General features: G+C 44.1%; 1 protein-coding gene across 1 annotated transcript in view; it reads left to right on the top strand.

Moving 5' to 3' along the window:
• The window catches only part of LOC124552374 (carbonic anhydrase-like), an 85,060-nt gene that overhangs the window by 17,795 nt on the left and 47,064 nt on the right, over positions 1-20,201 (top strand). Inside the window, exon 4 of the mRNA XM_047126638.1 lies at positions 16,444-16,611. Coding sequence (XP_046982594.1) covers positions 16,444-16,611 — 168 coding nt within the window. The remainder of the gene's footprint in view (positions 1-16,443; positions 16,612-20,201) is intronic.

Below are 20,201 nucleotides of genomic sequence, written 5' to 3'. Positions count from 1 at the left end.
TGTAACCTTCCCTTAGAATTTCTATCTCTTGCTTAATAATAACAAATGAAATCTCCCCTTTGAAATTTATTCTCTTTCTCAATCTTCTCATACAAATTTAATTGCTGCTTATTAAAAGTTATTTTCTGATTATTTCGACGAAACATAGAATGTGTCGTCGTCGTGGCCCTCAGTCGTTATCTGCAATAACCCAAAACTGTTTCTTATTTTATTTTTTTTTATTTTTTTTTTTATTTTTTTTTTACTGGATCGCCATCTGACTGCTACACCGAACTGCGACATGAATATACGTACTCTGGTTTATTATACTCTATTATCTGCTGGTGGGCTGTCATAATAAGTGGCTGTATTTATTACCAAAGCTGACGTTATTCTTTTTTAGCAAAGCTGAGTTATTCTTTAATTAATTTGATTGAAGTTACGTAATTCGTAGTTACACTTTTTCTTGACAACAATAAAATTTTTGCAAAGTTTTATGATGATGGTTTTTGGGATGGATTATAATCAGTAATGCAACATTGCTGGAAAAAATTAATTATATTCTGAAAACGCTTCAAATATTTTCTGTTGGTAATGAAATGATTTTACAAACGTTCAAATGCGACTTACTTCTTACAATAATCTTACGACTAGCATTGCGCAAACATACCTTCAGTAGTCTTGAGTTTCTGAAAAACATAATTCAATAATATTAGTTCCTCTTATGATAATAGTTAGCTGATGTCTCTGTACATCCGTTTATAGTCTCTTGTAAATCATAGCTGGTGGCTGGCAGGCACACCGCTCCTCTCAACCTCTCGCTTCAGACCTGCTACCGACTCGCTTCACTTCTCGCTTACTGCTGACTTCCTACGAACGCTGAAGTGCGGTCTCTCCTGCCAACAATGCTTTCTGGTGCAGACAATCCCTGCTACCATTACAAAATGTATCAATGCGCGGTCTTTCCCGCTCTTTTCTTAAAAATGTACCCATACGCGGTCTCTCCCGCCCTTTTTAAAATTATATCAATGTGCTGCCTCTCTTGCCAACAATACTTTGGTGCAGACATTCCCCGCTACCACAATTATTTCCAACATGACAAATATTAATTATTCCTACTTAATACTATTAATAAAATATAAACATCTTTTATAAATTGTGATTTGACAATAGACAATAGAAATATACACGTCTTACATCCTGCTTAACTGGCAGACGCTCTGTCCATCTGAGCCACCGAGGGCACAGAGAATAGTGTGCAAGTCCCGGTTGGGACACACATTTTCAACATGTCCCCAATGATGTATATCAACGCCTGTTTGCAGTTAGGGTGTCGATTTAATTATCATTTAATTTATTATTGTTACCATAATTTCCTTCCTCCCTTATTATTTCACAGAAATGGCAGACAAATCTTTAATCTTTTAAAGCAAATGCAGCAGTGTACTTCATTGCTACGTCACTTCGTAAAGTTGTTTCTGGCCTATCACTGGTGCCATTCCAGAGTACAACGAATGTCCAGCGACGATAGCGAGGACCTACCGTACAAATGGAGTAGTGACGGGTCCTGCACGCTGCGCGCACACGAGTGTCTTACGTCACGATAGACGGCAACAGGGATATCACTGTCTCGGCAGTGCTGTACCAATTCGTATGGCATATGTCTGTGGCCAGTTTCTAACTGTTGGCATTGTTATTAAAATAAAACTTCACATTATAACTAAAATACTGCCTAGAATTAAAATACTGGTATCAGTTTTAACGCGGCAGTTTTGGACATCTCCAGTCTGAGAGATACAAGAAGAATATAATACCAAAGAAAGCAGGTGTTGACAGATGTGAAAATTACCGAACTATCAGTTTAATAAGTCACAGCTGCAAAATACTAACGCGAATTCTTTACAGACGAATGGAAAAACTGGTACAAGCCGACCTCGGGGAAGATCAGTTTGGATTCCGTAGAAATGTTGGAACACGGGACGCAATACTGACCCTATGACTATCTTAGAAGAAAGACTAAGGAAAGGCAAACCTCCGTTTGTAACATTTGTCGACTTAGAGAAGGCTTCTGACAATGTTGACTGGGATACTCTCTTTCAAATTCTGAAGGTGGCAGGGGTAAAATACAGGGAGAGAAAGGCTATTTACAATTTGTACAGAAAACAGATGGCAGTTATAAGAGTCGAGGGACATGAAAGGGAAGCAGTGGTTGGGAAGCGAGTGAGACAGTGTTGTAGCCTATACCCGATGTTATTCAATCTGTATATTGAACAAGCAATACAGGAAACAAAAGAAAAGTTCGGAATAGGTATTAAAATCCATGGAGAAGAAATAAAAACTTTGAGGTTCGCCGATGACATTGTAATTCTGTCAGACACAGCAAAGGACTTGGAAGAGCAGCTGAACGGAATGGACAGTGTCTTGAAAGGAGGATATAAGATGAACATCAACAAAAGCAAAACGAGAATAATGGAATGTAGTCGAATTAAGTCGGGTGATGCTGCAGGAATTAGATTAGGAAATGAGACACATAAATAGTAAAGGAGTCTTGCTATTTGGGGAGCAAAATAACTGATGATGGTCGAAGTAGAGAGGATATAAAATGTAGACTGGCAATGGCAAGGAAAGCGTTTCTGAAGAACAGAAATTTGTTAACATCGAGTATAGATCTAAGTGTCAGGATGTCGTTTCTGAAAGTATTTGTAGAGTGTAGCCATGTATGGAAGTGAAACATGGATGATAAATAGTTTGGACAAGAAGAGAACAGAAGCTTTCGAAATGTGGTGCTACAGAAGAATGCTGAAGATTAGATGGGTAGATCACATAACTAATGAGGAGGTATTGAATGAATTGGGGAGAAGAGGAGTTTGTGGCACAACTTGACTAGAAGAAGGGATCGGTTGGTAGGACATGTTCTGAGGCATCAAGGGATCACCAGTTTAGTACTGGAGGGCAGCGTGGAGGGTAAAAATCATAGAGGGAGACCAAGAGATGAATACACTAAGGAGATTCAGAAGGATGTAGGCTTCAGTAGGTACTGGGAGATGAAGAAGCTTGCACAGGATAGAGTAGCATGGAGAGCTGCATCAAACCAGTCTCAGGACTGAAGACCACAACAACAGTCTGAGAGATGTGTTGTCTATGGAGCTAGCGCAACTCCCTCAAACCATAAGCCATGAGGACAAATTTCGCTGCTGCCGTTCCGCATTCATATACAGAACCACCTTGAAAATGATGACTTCGCAAGGAAATTAATCTTCGATGACGAAATAGCTTTTCGTCTTTCGGCAACCGTCAACAGACACAGTACACGCGTATGGGAGACACTGAGTCGACAGGCAGATGTCGAACACTTCTGGGATTACGAGAAACTTCAACGTGTTCTGCGCCGTGTCCGACAAGACACTCTACGGACCCTTCGTCTTTACTGAAAGGATTGTCAGTTACTTCGCCTACCTTGACATGCTGCTACTGTGTCTGCTTGGTGTGGAATTAGCTTCGTTGACTCGAAGCTAATTCCACACCAAGCAGGTTTTAGACCTGGAAAGTCCTGTACCAGTCAAATTCTGGCACTGACGGAACATATCGAGGATGGGTTAGAAAATAAACTAATCACCGGGTTGGCACTAGTCGACCTAAGTTCCGCCTATGATACAGTAGATCACCGGACACTACTGCATAAAACCTACGAGACCCTGAAAGACTACCACCTAGTCAAGATAATCGAATCCCTGCTCCAAAATAGACAGTTCTTCGTAATGCTTGAGGGGACAAAGAGTCGATGGCGGAACCAAAATATGGGCTCGCCCAAGGGAGCGTGTTGGCGCCAATCCTATTCAACATACATATAAATGACCAACCAACTCCAGACAAAACCAAAATTTTGGATATGCAGACGACCTGGCAATAACAGTTCAAGGCAACAGGTTTGAAGCCATCGAGGAGAAACTAGAAACCGCCCTTTCTACAATGTCAACCTGCTACAAAAAGAATTCTCTAAAACCCAATCCCTCCAAAACTCAAGTGAATGCATTCCATCTGAACTCGAGGCAGGCAAAGTACAGGCTCAGTGTCACCTGGGACGGGACTCTACCAGAACACACAGATACTCCCACCTACCTTGGCGTCGTGCTGGACAGAACATTGACATACAGATATCATTGCGAAAAGACACGCAAAAAAGTAGAAGCACGAAATTCCCTATTAAGAAAGCTGTCCAATAGCAAATGGGGTGCCAAACCTACCGTGGTCAGAACTTCAGCCCAAGCTTTGTGCTTCTCAACTGCCGAATATGCCTACCCGGTATGCTGCAGATCCGCCCACGCAAAAAAGGTAGATATTAGCTTGAATGAAACATGCAGGATAGTGACAGGCTGCATGAAACCAACCCCCACAGAAAATCTTCACAGGGCCGCAGGTTTCACAAACCCTGACTCAAGTAGGAAAGCCCATGAAGTTAAAACAAACCTTTGATGCCCGTCACTCAATATGTGGCCTAGAGTGTGGCCCCATCAGACTCAAATCCAGACGCCGTTTCCTAAGTTGCGCCTTAGATGAGCCCCCCATCTACTGTCCACCAAGCGGCGTTTCTGGTGATTGGAAACCTGGAGAATGCTTAACCGCATCAGAACTGGGGTGGCTCCTGTGAAATCTAATCTGATCAAATGGGGTTTGTTGGACGAAAATGACGACAAATGAGACTGCGGCATTCGACAGGAAATGGAACATCTCCTACATGTCGTGCCTGCCCCCACAGATGCACCCTCGACGATCTATGTCTGGCTAAAGAAGAAGCACTGGACTTTGCCCAATACTGGGCAAACAAATTGTAGTTTCCGGACACGAAAAAGTAAAGTAAAGTAAGTGTGTCTCATGTCACAACTTGGGGCTGATAGCAGGGATTCATCTTTCAACAAGATGGGGCCCTCCAGACTTCCACAGCAGTGTTCGATGTTACCTAGAGGAGACGTTCCCTGGCGCTTGATAGGCAGGGTTGCGAGAGCTATGCCGGCGCTACTCGAGTGCTCAACACGGGCACCATACTTGACGACTTGCGACTTTTTTCTTGTGAGGTTAGATCAAGGATAGCGTTTACGCAACGGGCAGATATCACATTCCTACATTTCCTCAAAGCATTTGACACGGTGCCACACTGTCAACTGTTAACGAAGGTAGGTGTTGTGTCTAGACAAGACAGCCTAGACACAATGAGAGGAAGCCGAAGGGCACGCGCTAAGCTAAAGCAGGATGGCGTGAGGTCTGAAACAGGATACGTAATGAATGCTATAAAGAAAAGTACGTAGCTTCTGGAATACTTAACTTTAATCCATCCTTTTTGGTACATCTGGAGATTGTGGCGATACAAGTGAGACTCTTTAGATACATGCAATGTTACTAATGGCGCCTTGCTAGGTCGTAGCCATTGACTTAGCTGAAGGCTATTCTAACTATCTGCTCGGCAAAGGAGCGAGGCTTCGTCAGTGTAGTCGCTAGCTACGTCGTCCGTACAACTGGGGCGAGTGCTATTCCGTATCTCGAGACCTGCCTTGTGGTGGCGCTCGGTCTGCGATCCCTGACAGTGGCGACACGCGGGTCCGACATGTACTAATGGACCGCGGCCGATTTAAAGCTACCACCTAGCAAGTTTGGTGTCTGGCGGTGACACCACAGTAGGAGCATACGGAATAGCGTCCCAGGTATGTGAGAGGTCCAAGCCGTATAGTTTTGAATAATAGAACTCACTACGTTATCCTCGTCGACGAGCGTTCATCAGAGACGAGGGCATCGTCAGAAGTACGCGAAGGAACTTGCCCCCCTTCTTGCAGCGGTGTACCGTATGTCTCTAGAAGAGCGTAGCGTTCCAAAAGATTGTAAAAAGAGCAGAGGTCATCCCCGTTTTCAAGAAGGGACGTCGAACAGATGTGCAGAACTATAGACCTATATCTCTAACGTCTGTTGTAGAATTTTGGAACACGTATTATGTTCGAGTATAATGACTTTTCTGGAGACTAGAAATCTACTCTGTAGGAATCAGCATGGGTTTCGAAAAAGACGATCGTGTGAAACCCAGCTCGCGCTATTCGTCCACGAGACTCAGAGGGCCATAGACACGGGTTCCCAGGTAGATGCCGTGTTGACTTCCGCAAGGCGTTTGGTACAGTTCCCCACAGTCGTTTAATGAACAAAGTAAGAGCATATGGACTATCAGACCAACTGTGTGATTGGATTGAAGAGTTCCTAGATAACAGAACGCAGCATGTCATTCTCAATGGAGAGAAGTCTTCCGAAGTAAGAGTGATTTCAGGTGTGCTGCAGGGGAGTGTCGTAGGACCGTTGCTATTCACCATATATATAAATGACCATGTGGATAACATCGGAAGTTCACTGAGACTCTTTGCGGATGATGCTGTGGTGTATCGAGAGGTTGTAACAACGGAAAATTGTACTGAAATGCAGAAGGATCTGCAACGAATTGACGCATGGTGCAGGGAATGGCAATTGAATCTCAATGTAGAAAAGTGTAATGTGCTGCGAATACATGCGAAGAAAGATCCTTTATCATTTAGCTACAATACAGCAGGTCAGTAACTGGAAGTAGTTAATTCCATGAATTATCTGGGAGTAGGCACTAGGAGTGATTTAAAATGGACTGACCATATAAAATTAATCGTCGGTAAAGCAGATGCCACACTGAGATTCATTCGAAGAATCCTAAGGAAATGGAGTCCGAAAACGAAGGAAGTAGGTTACAGTACGCTTGTTCGCCCACTGCTTGAATACTGCTCACCGGTGTGGATTCCGTACCAGATAGGGTTGATAGAAGAGATAGAGAAGATCCAACGGAGAGCAGCGCGCTTCGTTACAGGATCATTTAGTAATCGTGAAAGCGTTACGGAGATGATAGATTGATAGATAAACTCCAGTGGAAGACTCTGCAGGAGAGACGATCAGTAGCTCGGTACGGGCTTTTGTTTCGAGAACTTACCTTCACCGAGGAGTCAAGCAGAATATTGCTCCCAACTACATATCTCTCTCGCGAAGAGACCATGAGGACAAAATGAGAGAGATTAGAGCCCACACGGAGGAATACCGACAGTCTTTCTTTCCACAAACAGTACGAGACTGGAATAGAAGGGAGAACCGACAGAGGTACTGAAGGTACCCTCCGCCACGCACCGTCATGTGGCTTGCGGAGTATGGATGTAGATCTGGAGTGCCCTAGGTAAGTGTGATTGGACCGCTGTAGTTCTCTGTATACACAAATAATTAGATTATAATCTAACGGACAGCGTATGCAGCAGTCTGCAGTTGTTTGCTGATGTTGCTGTGGTGTACGGGGAGGTGTCGAAGTTCAGTGACTAGGAAGACGCAAGATTGTATTGTATTGTATGTTAACTGGGGGCCTAGAAACGACGGAGAGGCTCCGTCCCCGCCGCAGCCGCAGTGGTCCACAACCCCACGACGACTACCGCAGTCCACTTCACCCCTCCGCCGCCCCACACCGAACTACTCTTTCAGGGTTATTGTGCGGTTCAGCCTCCAGAGCATCTTCCCCCCCTCCCACCCCCCTCCCCACCCACCAGGGTACGTCTCACACCAGACGAGTGTAACCCCTATGTTTGCGTGGTTGAGGAACGGTGGGGTACACGTACGTGGAGAACTTGTTTGCGCAGCAATCGCTGACAAAGTGTAGCTGAGGCACAATAAGTGGAACCAGTCAGCATTCGCCGAGGCAGATGGAAAACCACCTAAAAACTATCCACAGACTAGCCAGCTCACCGTACATCGACATAAGTCCGTCCTGCGGATTCGTGCCGGGGACCAGGTGCTCCTTCCCAATCCGGAAAGCCGTGCGTTAGATTGCATGGCTAACCGGGCGGGCCAAGATACAAGATTACTTCACAACATTTTTATAAAATAGAAATATGGCATTTCAGTCTCTGATCGCTATTTCTTATTGTCAATGATCGGTTTCAGGCTAGCTGCCCATCTTCAGATCTGTTAGATAAAGTTAAAAACATAATTAACAAGAGAGATATAGTTTGGTTCGCTGTCATAACTAAAGTAATTTTTAATCTGTTAAAACCTTATATCACAGTTTGGCGAAACCTGATTGGCAACGGTAAAAAGTGCCTTCTATCTATAAGAATTGTGCATATGTACTAAGATGTTATTTTTTCGCCGTACATATTAATGGCGAATATACTTCTTAATACTAAGACAATTTTTAAAGAAATAGCATACGAATAATCACCCTGGCATACAAAGGGAGTGTGTCGGAAAGAACTGCTAAATGCTCTCCAAAAAAACATCGCTGTGGCATTCCAGAATGAAGGGCAAATGGCGCATAGACTAAGACATAAACCAGCAACGACGAAACAAATGAAATACAACAGGCCGGCCGTGGCCGAGCGGTTCTAGCACTTCAGTCCGGCGCCGGGCGACTGCTACGGTCGCAGGTTCGAATCCTGCCTCGGGCATGGATGTATGTGATGTCCTTAGGTTAGTTAGGTTTAAGTAGTTCTAAGTTCTAGGGGACTGATGACCTCAGATGTTAAATCCCATAGTGCTCAGAGATATTTGAACCATTTTTTTTAAATACAACAATTCCGGAGAATACAAGATCAAATGTGCTGAATGTGACAGTTATTATATAGGGCAGACAGGGCGGAATTTTGAAATTCGATACAGGGAACATTGCAGTCATAGCAATCGGACAGCATTTGGAGCGCATGTAAAGGATAGCAATCATGAAGTGAGCAATATAAATGAACAAATAGAGGTGCTACATAAAGCTCCAAAAAGTTGGAACGCCCCTTTGGAAAATTTATGAATTACTATGCTGGAAAACCTCATACGTTATTTGCTTTTCAAACAGCTGAGCAGAACTGAACGTACTCAGACATTTCGCTCTTTACCTATTCTGATCAGCACTAAACTGACACACAATATTTTTAGCGCAACGCAGTCTGACTTTCAATCATCCCTACAAAAGAATGGCTCTGACGAACAATAACCTATAACTTTCATGAATCACTTACCTCACAAAAATCTTCGTTACTCGAACTACTGCAATACAGCGAGTGCCAATAGTGCCAGCTAAATAAAAGCTTCTAACTACTGAAGGTATTAACTACTGATAGGCATAGTCAGCAAATGAAAGATTTTGATAGAGGACAAACAATGTATTTACGTTAATAATGTTCTAAAGTCATCATACATACATATCAGTTCATGATATCCAATATTACAAATTTATTCTTTCTGATGGACACACGTCCAGATCATTCTCTCTCAAAACTCCGCCATCTCTCTCCCCACATCCACCACTGCTGGCGGCTCACCTTCTACTGCGCAACGCTACGCGCTGTTCACATCCAGCTGCCCAACACTACAATAGCCAACCAGCCACAGACTGCACACAGCACAGCCAGTGATTTTCATACAGAGCGCTACGTGACGTTACCAACACAAAAACCTAAACAGCCTACTTACAAAGTCTCTATCTGAACGTGCTCGAAGAGACTGAAATATACGCTCAACAAAGGAAAAACCCAGACCTACTACTTAATGAGCAAAGTGATTTTATGCACAGGAGTTATGGTTCAAATGGCTTTGAGAACTATGGGACTTAACTACTGAGGTCATCAGTCCCCTAGAACTTAGAACTACGTAAACCTAACTAACCCAAGGACATCACACACATCCATGCCCGAGGCAGGATTCGAACCTGCGACCGTAGCGGTCACGCGGTTTCAAACTGAAGCGCTTTGAACCGCACGGCCACACCGGCCGGCACATAGGAGTTATTATGAGATTTTTAAAGACCTATTTTCGGCTTGCTCTTGAATGCAACAGCACGCTTCGGTAAGAACCAGCTGCAGCGGAACGGCCCTCAGCGTACTGGCGGCGAGGTGAATTTGGCGCGGCAGAAGAAGAGACTTAGCGTGGCGCTGTATGCGTACTGACGTAGGGAAATCCTCTCCACCACCAATCAATACAAAGAAGAGGAAAGGCTCATTTTCGAAAGAATATCTATATGTTTTAATTACATTTTTTTCTTTATAAATTTTTAAATTAGTGAAAATTATTTCAGTTCATGGTCCACTCAAAAAAGATTATTCATATGTTATTTCTTTAAAAATTGTCTTATTATTAAGAAGTATATTCGCCATTAATATGTAGGGTGCAAAAAGTAACATCTTAGTAAATATGCACAATTCTTGGAGATAGGCCGGCCGGGATGGCCGAGCGGTTCTAGGCGCTACAGTCTGGAACCGCACGACCGCTACGGTCGCATGTTCGAATCCTGCCTCCGGCATGGATGTGTGTGATGTCCTTAGGTTAGTTAGGTTTAATTAGTTCTAAGTTCTAGGGGACTGATGACCTTAGAAGTTAAGTCCCATAGTACTCAGAACCATTTGAACCAACTTATAGATAGAGGGCATTTTTTACTGTTACCAATGAGGTTTCTCCAAACTGCAATTATGGTACGTTGGCATTTAATACATTCCAAAATTTCTTTTTGTAAACTAGGATAGTTCTGTCAGTAACTGTATCTCTCTTGTTAATTACATTTTTAACTTTATCTAACAGATTTGAAGATGGGCAGCCTGCCTGAAACCGGTCATTGAAAATGAAAGAATAGCGATCAAAGACTGAAATGCCATATTTTTATTTAAAGAACGATCGTGGCAATCCCAATAAGACAATCATGTCTAGTTTTGACAACATTTTTAGTTTGTGTCATGAACGGCAGCTGGCTCTATATGTAGAAAAATGTAAGGTAATGCAAATGAGTTGCAGAAACAAACACAGTGTTAGCAGTGAGCTGCCTGACACAGACATGCCGGTCAAATGTATGGACGTAACGTTGCAAACCCGTATGAAATGGAATCAGCATATAAGGACTGTAGTTGGGAAAGCGAATGGCTTATTGGGAATTTCAGGAAACTGTGGTTCATGTGTAAAGGAGGCCGAATGTAGGACACTAGTACGACCCATTGCTGAGTACTGTTCGATTGATTGGGATCCGCACAAGATCGGATTGAAGTATTTCAGAGGGATGCTCCTAGATTCGTTAGTGGTACGTCCGGAAGACGGGCAAGTATTACGGAGACGCATCGGGGACTGAAATTAGAATCACTGAAGGGAGGGTGACGTTATTTTCAAGGAACACTACTAAGCAAATTTAGAGAACCGCCATTTCAGGCTGCATGGAGAACGATTCTGCTGCCGCTGATGTATATTTCGCGTAGGACCACAAAGATAAGGTTAGAGAGATTATGGCTGATCCAGACCCATATATAGGGTGATCCATTGTTCGTGACCGGGCCAAATATCTCATGAAATAAGCGTCAAACGAAAAAACTACAAAGAACAAAACTTGTCTAGCTTGAAGGGGGAAACCAGATGGCGCCATGGTTGGCACGCTAGATGGCGCTGCAATGGGTCAAACGGACATCAACTGCGTTTTTTTTAAAATAGGAATCCCCAACTTTTATTACATATTCGTGTAGTAAGTAAAGAAATATGAATGTTTTAGTTCGACTACTTTTTTCGCTTTGTGATAGATGGCGCTGTAATAGTCACAATCATATGGCTGACAATTTTAGACCAACAGTTGGTAACAGGTAGGTTTTTTGAATTAAAATACAGAACGTAGGTACGTTTGAACATTTTATTTCGGTTTTTCCAATGTGATACATGTATCTTTGTGAACTTATCATTTCTGAGAACGCATGCTGTTACAGCGTGATTACCTGTAAATACCACATTAATGCTATAAATGCTCAAAATGATGTCCGTCAAGGTCAATGTATTTGCCAATACGTGTAACGACATTCCTCTCACAAGCGACTAGTTCCCCTCCGTAATGTTCGCACATGCGTTGACAGTGCGCTGACGGATGTTGTCAGGCATTGTCGGTGAATCACGATAGCAAATATCCATCAACGTTCCCCACAGAAAGAAATCCGGGGACGTCAGATCCGGTTAACGTGCGGGCCACGGTATGGTGCTTCGACGACCAAACCACCTGTCATGAAGTATGCTATTCAGTACCGCTTCAACCGCACGCGAGCTATGGGCCGGACATCCATCATGTTGCAAGTACATCGCCATTCTGTCATGCAGTGAAAAATCTTGTAGTAACATCGGTAGAACATTACGTAGGAAATCAGCATACATTGCACCATTTAGATTGCCATGGGGCAATTATCCTTCCTCCCACAATGCCGCACCATATATTAACCCGCCAAGGTCGCTGATGTTCCACTTATCGCAGCCATCGTGGATTTTCCGTTACCCAAAAGTGCATATTATACCGGTTTACGTTACCGCTGTTGGTGAATCACGCTTCGTCACTAAATAGAACGCGTGCAAAAAATCTGTCATCGTCCCATAATTTCTCTTGTGCCCAGTGGCAGAACTGTATACGACGTTCAAAGTCGTCGCCATGTAATTCCTGGTGCATAGAAATATGGTACGGGTGCAATCGATGTTGATGTAGCATTCTCAACACCGACGTTTTTGAGATTCCCAAATCTCGTGCAATTTGTCTGCTACTGATGTGCGGATTAGCCGCGACAGCAGCTAAAACACCTACTTGGGCATCATCATTTGTTGCATGTCGTGGTTGACGTTTCACATGTGGCTGAACGCTTTCTGTTTCCTTAAATAACGTAACTATCCGGCGAATGGTGCGGACGCTTGGATGATGTCGTCCAGGATACCGAGCAGCATACACAGCAAACGCCGGTTGGTCATTTTGATCACAATAGCGATACATCAACACGATATCGACCTTTTCCGCAATTGATAAACGGTCCATTTTAACACGGGTAACGTATCACGAAGCAAATACCGTCATAACTGGCGGAATGTTACGTGATACCACGTACTTATACGTTTGTAACTATTACAGCACCATCTATCACAAAGCGAAAAAAGTGGTCCAACTAAAACATTCATATTTCTTTACGTACCACACGAATATTTAATAAAAAATGGGTGTTAATATTTTTAAAAAACGCAGTTGATATCCGTTTGACCTATGGCAGCGCCATCTAGCGGGCCAATCATAGCGCCATCTGGTTTCCCCCTTCAAGCAAGACGAGTTTCGTTCTTCGTAGTTTTTTCGTTTGACTCTCATTTCGTGAGATATTTGGCCCAGTCACTATGAATGGACCACCCTGAATACATCTTAGGAAGGTAGGAGACGAGGTACTGGCAGAAGTAAAGCTGTGAGGAGGGGGCGTGAGTCGTGCTTGGGTAGCTCAGTTGGTAGAGCACTTTCCCGCGAAAGGCAGAGGTCCCGAATCGCGGTCCGGCACACAGTTTTAATCTGCCAGGAAGTTTTACATCATAGATGTTTGAGACTCGGAAAAGTCTCTGGAACCGTATGGAGTAATTTGATTAAAGCATCTGTGCCTGAGTTTCAGGCCGGATTCCCCGTTTCATTCGATGCTAAGGTGCCATTCCAACACAGCTGAAGAGTCTGTAATTACCCCCATCCTTCCCAATACCATCTGGTTTCCACAATAAGCAAAATCTTTTATGAAAAAATTTGAGCGGAGCGCAGATTACTATAACCTTGTAGTCTACTTAGCTTTTCGTGTAGAGTCTGATTCCTGAAGCCGAAATTATCACATTTTAGGTCCTCATGGTTGAATTGCCCTAAATAAATTTGAAGATTGTTGTAGAATTTTCGTGTTACGTTAATATATTTTGTCATCATACAGTCTTTGAATTTTCACATTAACAAAGGCGAAATTACCAGAGATATGCTTAGTACTACTTCAGTCCACAGTAAAAACCACATTCCAAAGGGTTTACAATTTTTCTTCAGAAATGAATTTCTATTAATTTCGATTGTTATTTAATAAAGGAATGCAGAAACAAACATAGTAGACAGTACTAGACTGTGTAATTAGTAATAGAAATTTTAAATGTACCAAATAACTTGTAATTTCAAATATTTCTAAGAAAAATTTAATTGTACATTCAGAGCTAGTACTTATACATTGTAACATAAAAAAATACTTTCATTTGATAAATTTTAGCTTGATATATAACATATTTACTATCAAAAACAGTCTTGAGCACAAATTATTTATTCCGGTGAACGGTTTCGGCCACAACTGTGGTTATCTTTAGACCAATGAGTAAGAACCTCCTTCTGGTGGCAAATTAGTAGTGATTTACCACCAGATAGATGTTCTTACTCATTAGTCTGAAGATGACCACAGTTGTGGTCGAAACCGGTCACCAAAATAAATAATTGGGGTGATGAAGACTGTTTTTGATAGTAAATATTTGTAACAACATTGATCTCTGTTCACTCCCACAATGTATTCAAAAGTAATTAATATAACATATTATCTATAAAATTACATGAAAGTTTTCAGAAAATCAGCTGACATAATACTGACCTGTCCAAAATTCGAAAAATAATACTGGTATCGACAACTACCGTTGAGGAACAGTAATGCTAGAGGAGGATGTCCCGTTACGAGCTTCTGCAATGTTGTTCGAGTTTAGAGGGAATACCAAGTTGGCTGAGGCGTGAACGAGAATTTGGATTGAGGGAGGCGGCCTGGTAGCGAACTCTGCGGAGTTGTGCAAAGCCACTGTGACAGGATGGCGTAGTAGGCAACGCACCTCCCTAGTGAGCTTGAGACCTGGGCTTAAATCCTGCCCTCGGTGCAAATTTTCATTTCCAGAATGAGATTTTCACTCTGCAGCGGAGTGTGCGCTGATATGATACTTCCTGGCAGATTAAAACTGTGTGCCGGACCGAGACTCGAACCCGGGACCTTTGCCTATCGCGGGCACGTGCTCTACCATCTGAGCTACCCAAGCACAACTCACGCCCCGTCCTCACAGCTTTACTTCTGCCAGTATCTCGTCTCCTACCTTCCAAACTTAAGAGAAGCTCTCCTGAGAACCTTGCAGAACTAGCTTGGAAGGTAGAAGACGAGCTCTACTTCTGCCAGTATCTCGTGTCCTACCTTCCAAACTTTACAGCAGCTCTCCTGACAAGGGAGGGAACCTCCCCATCGCACCCCCCTCACATTTAGTTATAAGTTGGCACAGTGGATAGGCCTTGAAAAACTGAACACAGATCAATCGAGAAAACACGAAGAAGTTGTGTGGAACTATGAAAAAAATAAGCAAAATATACAAACTGAGTAGTCCATGCGCAAGATATGCAACATCTAGGAGAGTGTGAGCTCAGGAGCGCCGTGGTCCCGTGGTTAGTGTGAGCAGCTACGGAACGAGTGGTCCTTGGTTCAAGTCTTCCCTCGAGTGGAAAGTTTGGTTTCTTTATTTTCGCAAAGTTATGGTATGTCCGTTCGTTCATTGACGTCTCTGGTCACTGTAATAAGTTTAGTGTCTGTGTTTTGCGACCGCACCCCAAAACCGTGCGATTAGTAGACGAAAGGACGTGCCTCTCCAGTGGGAACCGAAAACATTTGATCACAAGGTCATAGGTCAACAGATTCCTCCACAGGAAAACACAACTCTCATACGTATATTCTATACGATACTGGTGACGGCATGTGCGTCACATGACAGGAATTTGTTGTCGACCGACCTAACTTGTACACTTGGCGAATGGGTGAAAAGATTCTTCTACCTTGCCCGATTTAGGTTTTCTTGCGGATGCGATAATCACTCCCAAAAAGTGATGAAAACATAAGAGTTTGTCACATAAACTGCAACAAATGAATGAAACAGTTTCACAGTCGCACAGTTTTCACTGTGCTCTGTCAAAACATGTTTTTAACGTTTTCAAATTTTTCCGTGTGTAGACCGTCAAGCGCTGCGTATGTCCAAGTAAATCTGAACATATCCTGAAATTTTGGGGAGCGAAGTTGATTATGTGTGAGTGACTGAACTTTGATAATTGTCTGAAAATAAAAAAAATAAACTTTCTCCTCGAGGGAAGACTTGAACCAAGGATCTCTCGTTTCGCAGCTGCTCACGCTAACCCCGGGACAACGGCGCTCCTGAGCTCGCATTGTGTTTGATGTTGCCTATCTTTCGCATGGACTACTCAGTTTGTATATTTCGTTTATTTTTTTCATACTTCTACACAACTTCTTCCTGTTTTCTCGATTGATCTGTGTTCAGTTTTCCAAGGCCTATCCACTGTGCCAACTTATAACTAAATCTGAGGGGGGTGCGGTGGGGAGGTTTCCTTGTGAGAACCTTGCAGAACTAGCTTGGAAAGTAGAAGACGAGATACAGGCAGAAGTAAAGCTGTGAGGAGCGGCCGTGAGTCGTGCTTGGGTAGCGCAGATGGTAGAGCACTTGCCCGGGAGAGGCAAAGGTCCCGAGTTCGAGTCTCGGTCCGGCACACACTTTTAATCTGCCAGGAGGTTTCAAATTTTCGTTTATTTGTTTATGTGCATATGTACACGAGTCACGCACGTTGGAAAAGGTCGCGTCTGGTTGCAGAGCAGGAGCTGTGGAGCGAACACAGCGACGCGTGTGCGGGGAAGTACCAGTCGCCTATCCGCATCATCAGCCACCGGGCGCAGCGGCTGCCCATCCCGGCGCTCGAGATGGTCGGCTTCCACAACCTGCTGCCCGGGCCCGTCGTCGCCACCAACACCGGACACTCGGGTGAGTCGTCTCTCAAAAAAATGGTTCAAATGGCTCTGAGCACTATGGGACTTAACATCTGAGGTCATCAGTCCCCTAGAACTCAGAACTACTTAAACCTGACTAACCTAAGGACATCACACACATCCATGCCCGACGCAGGATTCGAACCTGCGACCGTAGCGGTCGCGCGGTTCCAGACTGAAGCGCCTAGAACCGCTCGGCCACTCCGGCCGGGTCGTAACGTCATTAATATGTGTTCTTTGAGCCATTTTCAACACACTGTCACCATTAGCAAGTCTGAAAACGTCTACACACTTACTCGGTGCACCATACTCTGACATGCACCAACACACCTCTGCGTATGTGGACTGCTGCCAGCGCCACCGTGCGACGACCGCACGGTCATACCCCGAGGTGATTTAAACCCGCAAACCGCCCACCATGTATCAGCATTAGCCTTAATTTATGAGCATGAGTGTAGCTCTAACAACCAGTCCGAATTCAAAGTCTGGTAATTCCCTTTTCGCATGAATCACCTGATCACAAATGACAGCCCTGGCAATGCACTGCCCTTTTATACCTTGTGTATGCGACACTACTACCAAGTGCATATCGCTATCCCGCGACTTTTTGTCACCTCAGTGTAGATATCCTATTACTATGCTACTGCAAATTAAATTTTAAGAAATCCTGACATATCAACAGCCATCAACGTATGACTATACATTGGCTATGCAGCTTTTCTTTCAAAAATTGTGTACTGTCGCCCAGGATTAGCCGAGTGGTCTGAAGGCGCTGCAGTCATGGACAGTGCGACTGGTCCTGGCGGAGTTTCGAGTCCTACCTCGGGCATGGGTGTGTGTGTTTGTCCTTAGGATAATTTAGGTTAAGTAGTGTGTAAGCTTAGGGACTGATGACCTTAGCAGATAAGTCCCATAAGATTTCACACACATTTGAACACACCGTGTACTGCCGCTGTCTCAGAGAACGCCAGTTCTGCTCTGATTGTCGCGCTGTTAACCCTTGCTGTGAAGAAATTAGGAAAACATTACGAATCAAAATTTTGGGACAAAAATGAAAAATAAAAAACCCTTCATTTGGACTGCGTCCATTGTTGTATTCCGCAAATGTGGTCTCACACGAACCAGAGTGGCCAGCGTCCCCCGAAACATGGAAAACAATAATTTTTCGCAGCATCGAGCACACCGTACAAACGCTGCGTTTCTTAAGCTGTTGCTGTGCCACTGCAATCTGAGCCCAACGTAATTTATCTGCATTCAAGATGACGAATTTGACGCGAGAAACGATAAGACGTTTTAGCTGCCGGACGTACTGGAAGTAATGCAGCAAGCTTTGTTACACGTCTGTGGAGGACGGTGACACGATGCAGAACAGCGCGCCATAATATAACAGGAGAAACTCTGGTCGTTGGGCGGCTGCGTGGATTCTGCTGTTGATAGACTCGTTATCAACGTAGCAAATGACAGGTTCGGTACTGAAATGCATCCCTCGTATTCCAATATTGAAGGAGTTCAGAGATTACCAGACGACTGAGTGTATGTAATATCTTCAGTGCCGGCCGCGGTGGCCGTGCGGTTCTGGCGCTGCAGTCCGGAACCGCGAGACTGCTACGGTCGCAGGTTCGAATCCTGCCTCGGGCATGGGTGTGTGTGATGTCCTTAGGTTAGTTACGTTTAAGCAGTTCTAAGTTCTAAGGGACTTATGACCTAAGATGTTGAGTCCCATAGTGCTCAGAGCCATTTGAGCCAATACCTTCAGTGGCTTGAATATCCGGTGAAGTCCCTGCAACGCGACACGTTTTTACTTCACGCACTACTCGTACAGAAAATATACACTGTGTTTAAGTTAGGAATTTTCATCACTCTTTTTTTTAATTACATTGCTATGTTAGCTAAGAACGACAAGGTGTTATGTTCTCTGCTTGGTCCCCTAAGAAGTGTATTGCCGAGGTTTTGCGTCAATTATAGTACTGACCATTACAATTGCAACACCACGAAGATGACGTGCTACAGGCACAAAATTTAACCGACAGGAAGAAGGTTCTGTGATATGCAAATGATTAGCTTTTCAGAGCTTTCACACAAGGTTGGCGCCGGTGGCGACACCTACAACGTGCTCACATGAGGAAAGTATCCAACCGATTTCTCGTACACAAACAGCAGTTGACCGGCGTTGCCTGGTGAAACGTTGTTGTGATGCCTCGTGTAAGGAGGAGAAATGCTTATAATCACGTTTCCGACTTTGATAAAGGTCGGATTGTAGCCTATCGCGATTGCGGTTTATCGTATCGCGACATTGCTGCTCGCGTTGGTCGAGATCCAATGACTGTTAGCAGAATATGGAATCGGTGGGTTCAGGAGGGTAATACGGAACGCCGTGCTGGATCCCAACGGCCTCGTATCACTAGCAGTCGAGATGACAGGCATCTTATCCGCATAGCTGTAACGGATCGTGCAGCCACGTCTCGATCCCTGAGTCAACAGATGGGGACATTTGCAAGACAACCATCTACACGAACAGTTCGACGACGTTTGCAGCAGCATGGACTATTAGCTCGCAGACCATGGCTGCGGTTACCCTTGACGCTGCATCACAGACAGGAGCGCCTGCAATGATGTACTCAATGACGAACCTGAGTGCACGAATGACAAAACGTCATTTTTTCGGATGAATCCAGCTTCTGTTTACAGTATCATGATGGACGCATCCGTGTTTGGCGACATCGCGGTGAACGCACATTGGAAGCGTGTATTCGTCGTCGCCATACTGGCGTATCATACGGCGTGATGGTATGGGGTGCCATTGGTTACACGTCTCGGTCACCTCTTGTTCGCATTGACGGCACTTTGAACAGTGCACGTTACATTTCAGATGCGTTACGACCCGTGGCTCTACCCTTCATTCTATCCCTGCGAAACCCTACATTTCAGCAGGACAATGCACGACCGCATGTTACAGGTCCTGTACTGGCCTTTCTGGATACAGAAAATGTTTGACTGCTGCCCTGGCCAGCACATTCTCCAGATGTCTCACCAATTGAAAACGTCTGGTCAATGGTGGCCGAGCAACTAGCTCGTCACAATACGCCAGTCACTGCTCTTGATGAACTGTGGTATCGTGTTGAAGCTGCATGGGCGGCTGTACCTGTTTGACTCAATGCCCAGGCGTATCAAGGCCGTTATTACAGCCAGAGGTGGGATCTATGCGCCCAAATTGCGTGAAAATGTAATCACATGTCAGTTCTAGTATAATATGTTTGTCCAATGAATACCCGTTTATCATCTGCATTTCTTCTTGGTGTAACAATTTTAATGGCCAGTAGTGTAGTATTTTAATTACAAACAAGAGAGATGAAAATTCCCAACTTAAACACGGGTTAACTTTTCTGAGCGACCTGTGTGTGATGCAAAAGCATACTGTAGGAATTTCACCGTAACGTTGAATACTGAACACACTGTAGGCATTAATTACAGGCAGTCGTCTGGTAATCTTTTAGTTTCTTCCTTATCCGAATCCGAGAAAAACATTTCAGTTCTGGAACTGTCATTTGCTACGTTGATAACGAGTCGATCAACAACAAAATCCAC

This window comes from Schistocerca americana, chromosome 10, assembly GCF_021461395.2.
Source record: "Schistocerca americana isolate TAMUIC-IGC-003095 chromosome 10, iqSchAmer2.1, whole genome shotgun sequence".
Lineage (NCBI taxonomy): Eukaryota > Metazoa > Arthropoda > Insecta > Orthoptera > Acrididae > Schistocerca > Schistocerca americana.
This window is presented reverse-complemented; position numbering and strand designations above follow the sequence as displayed.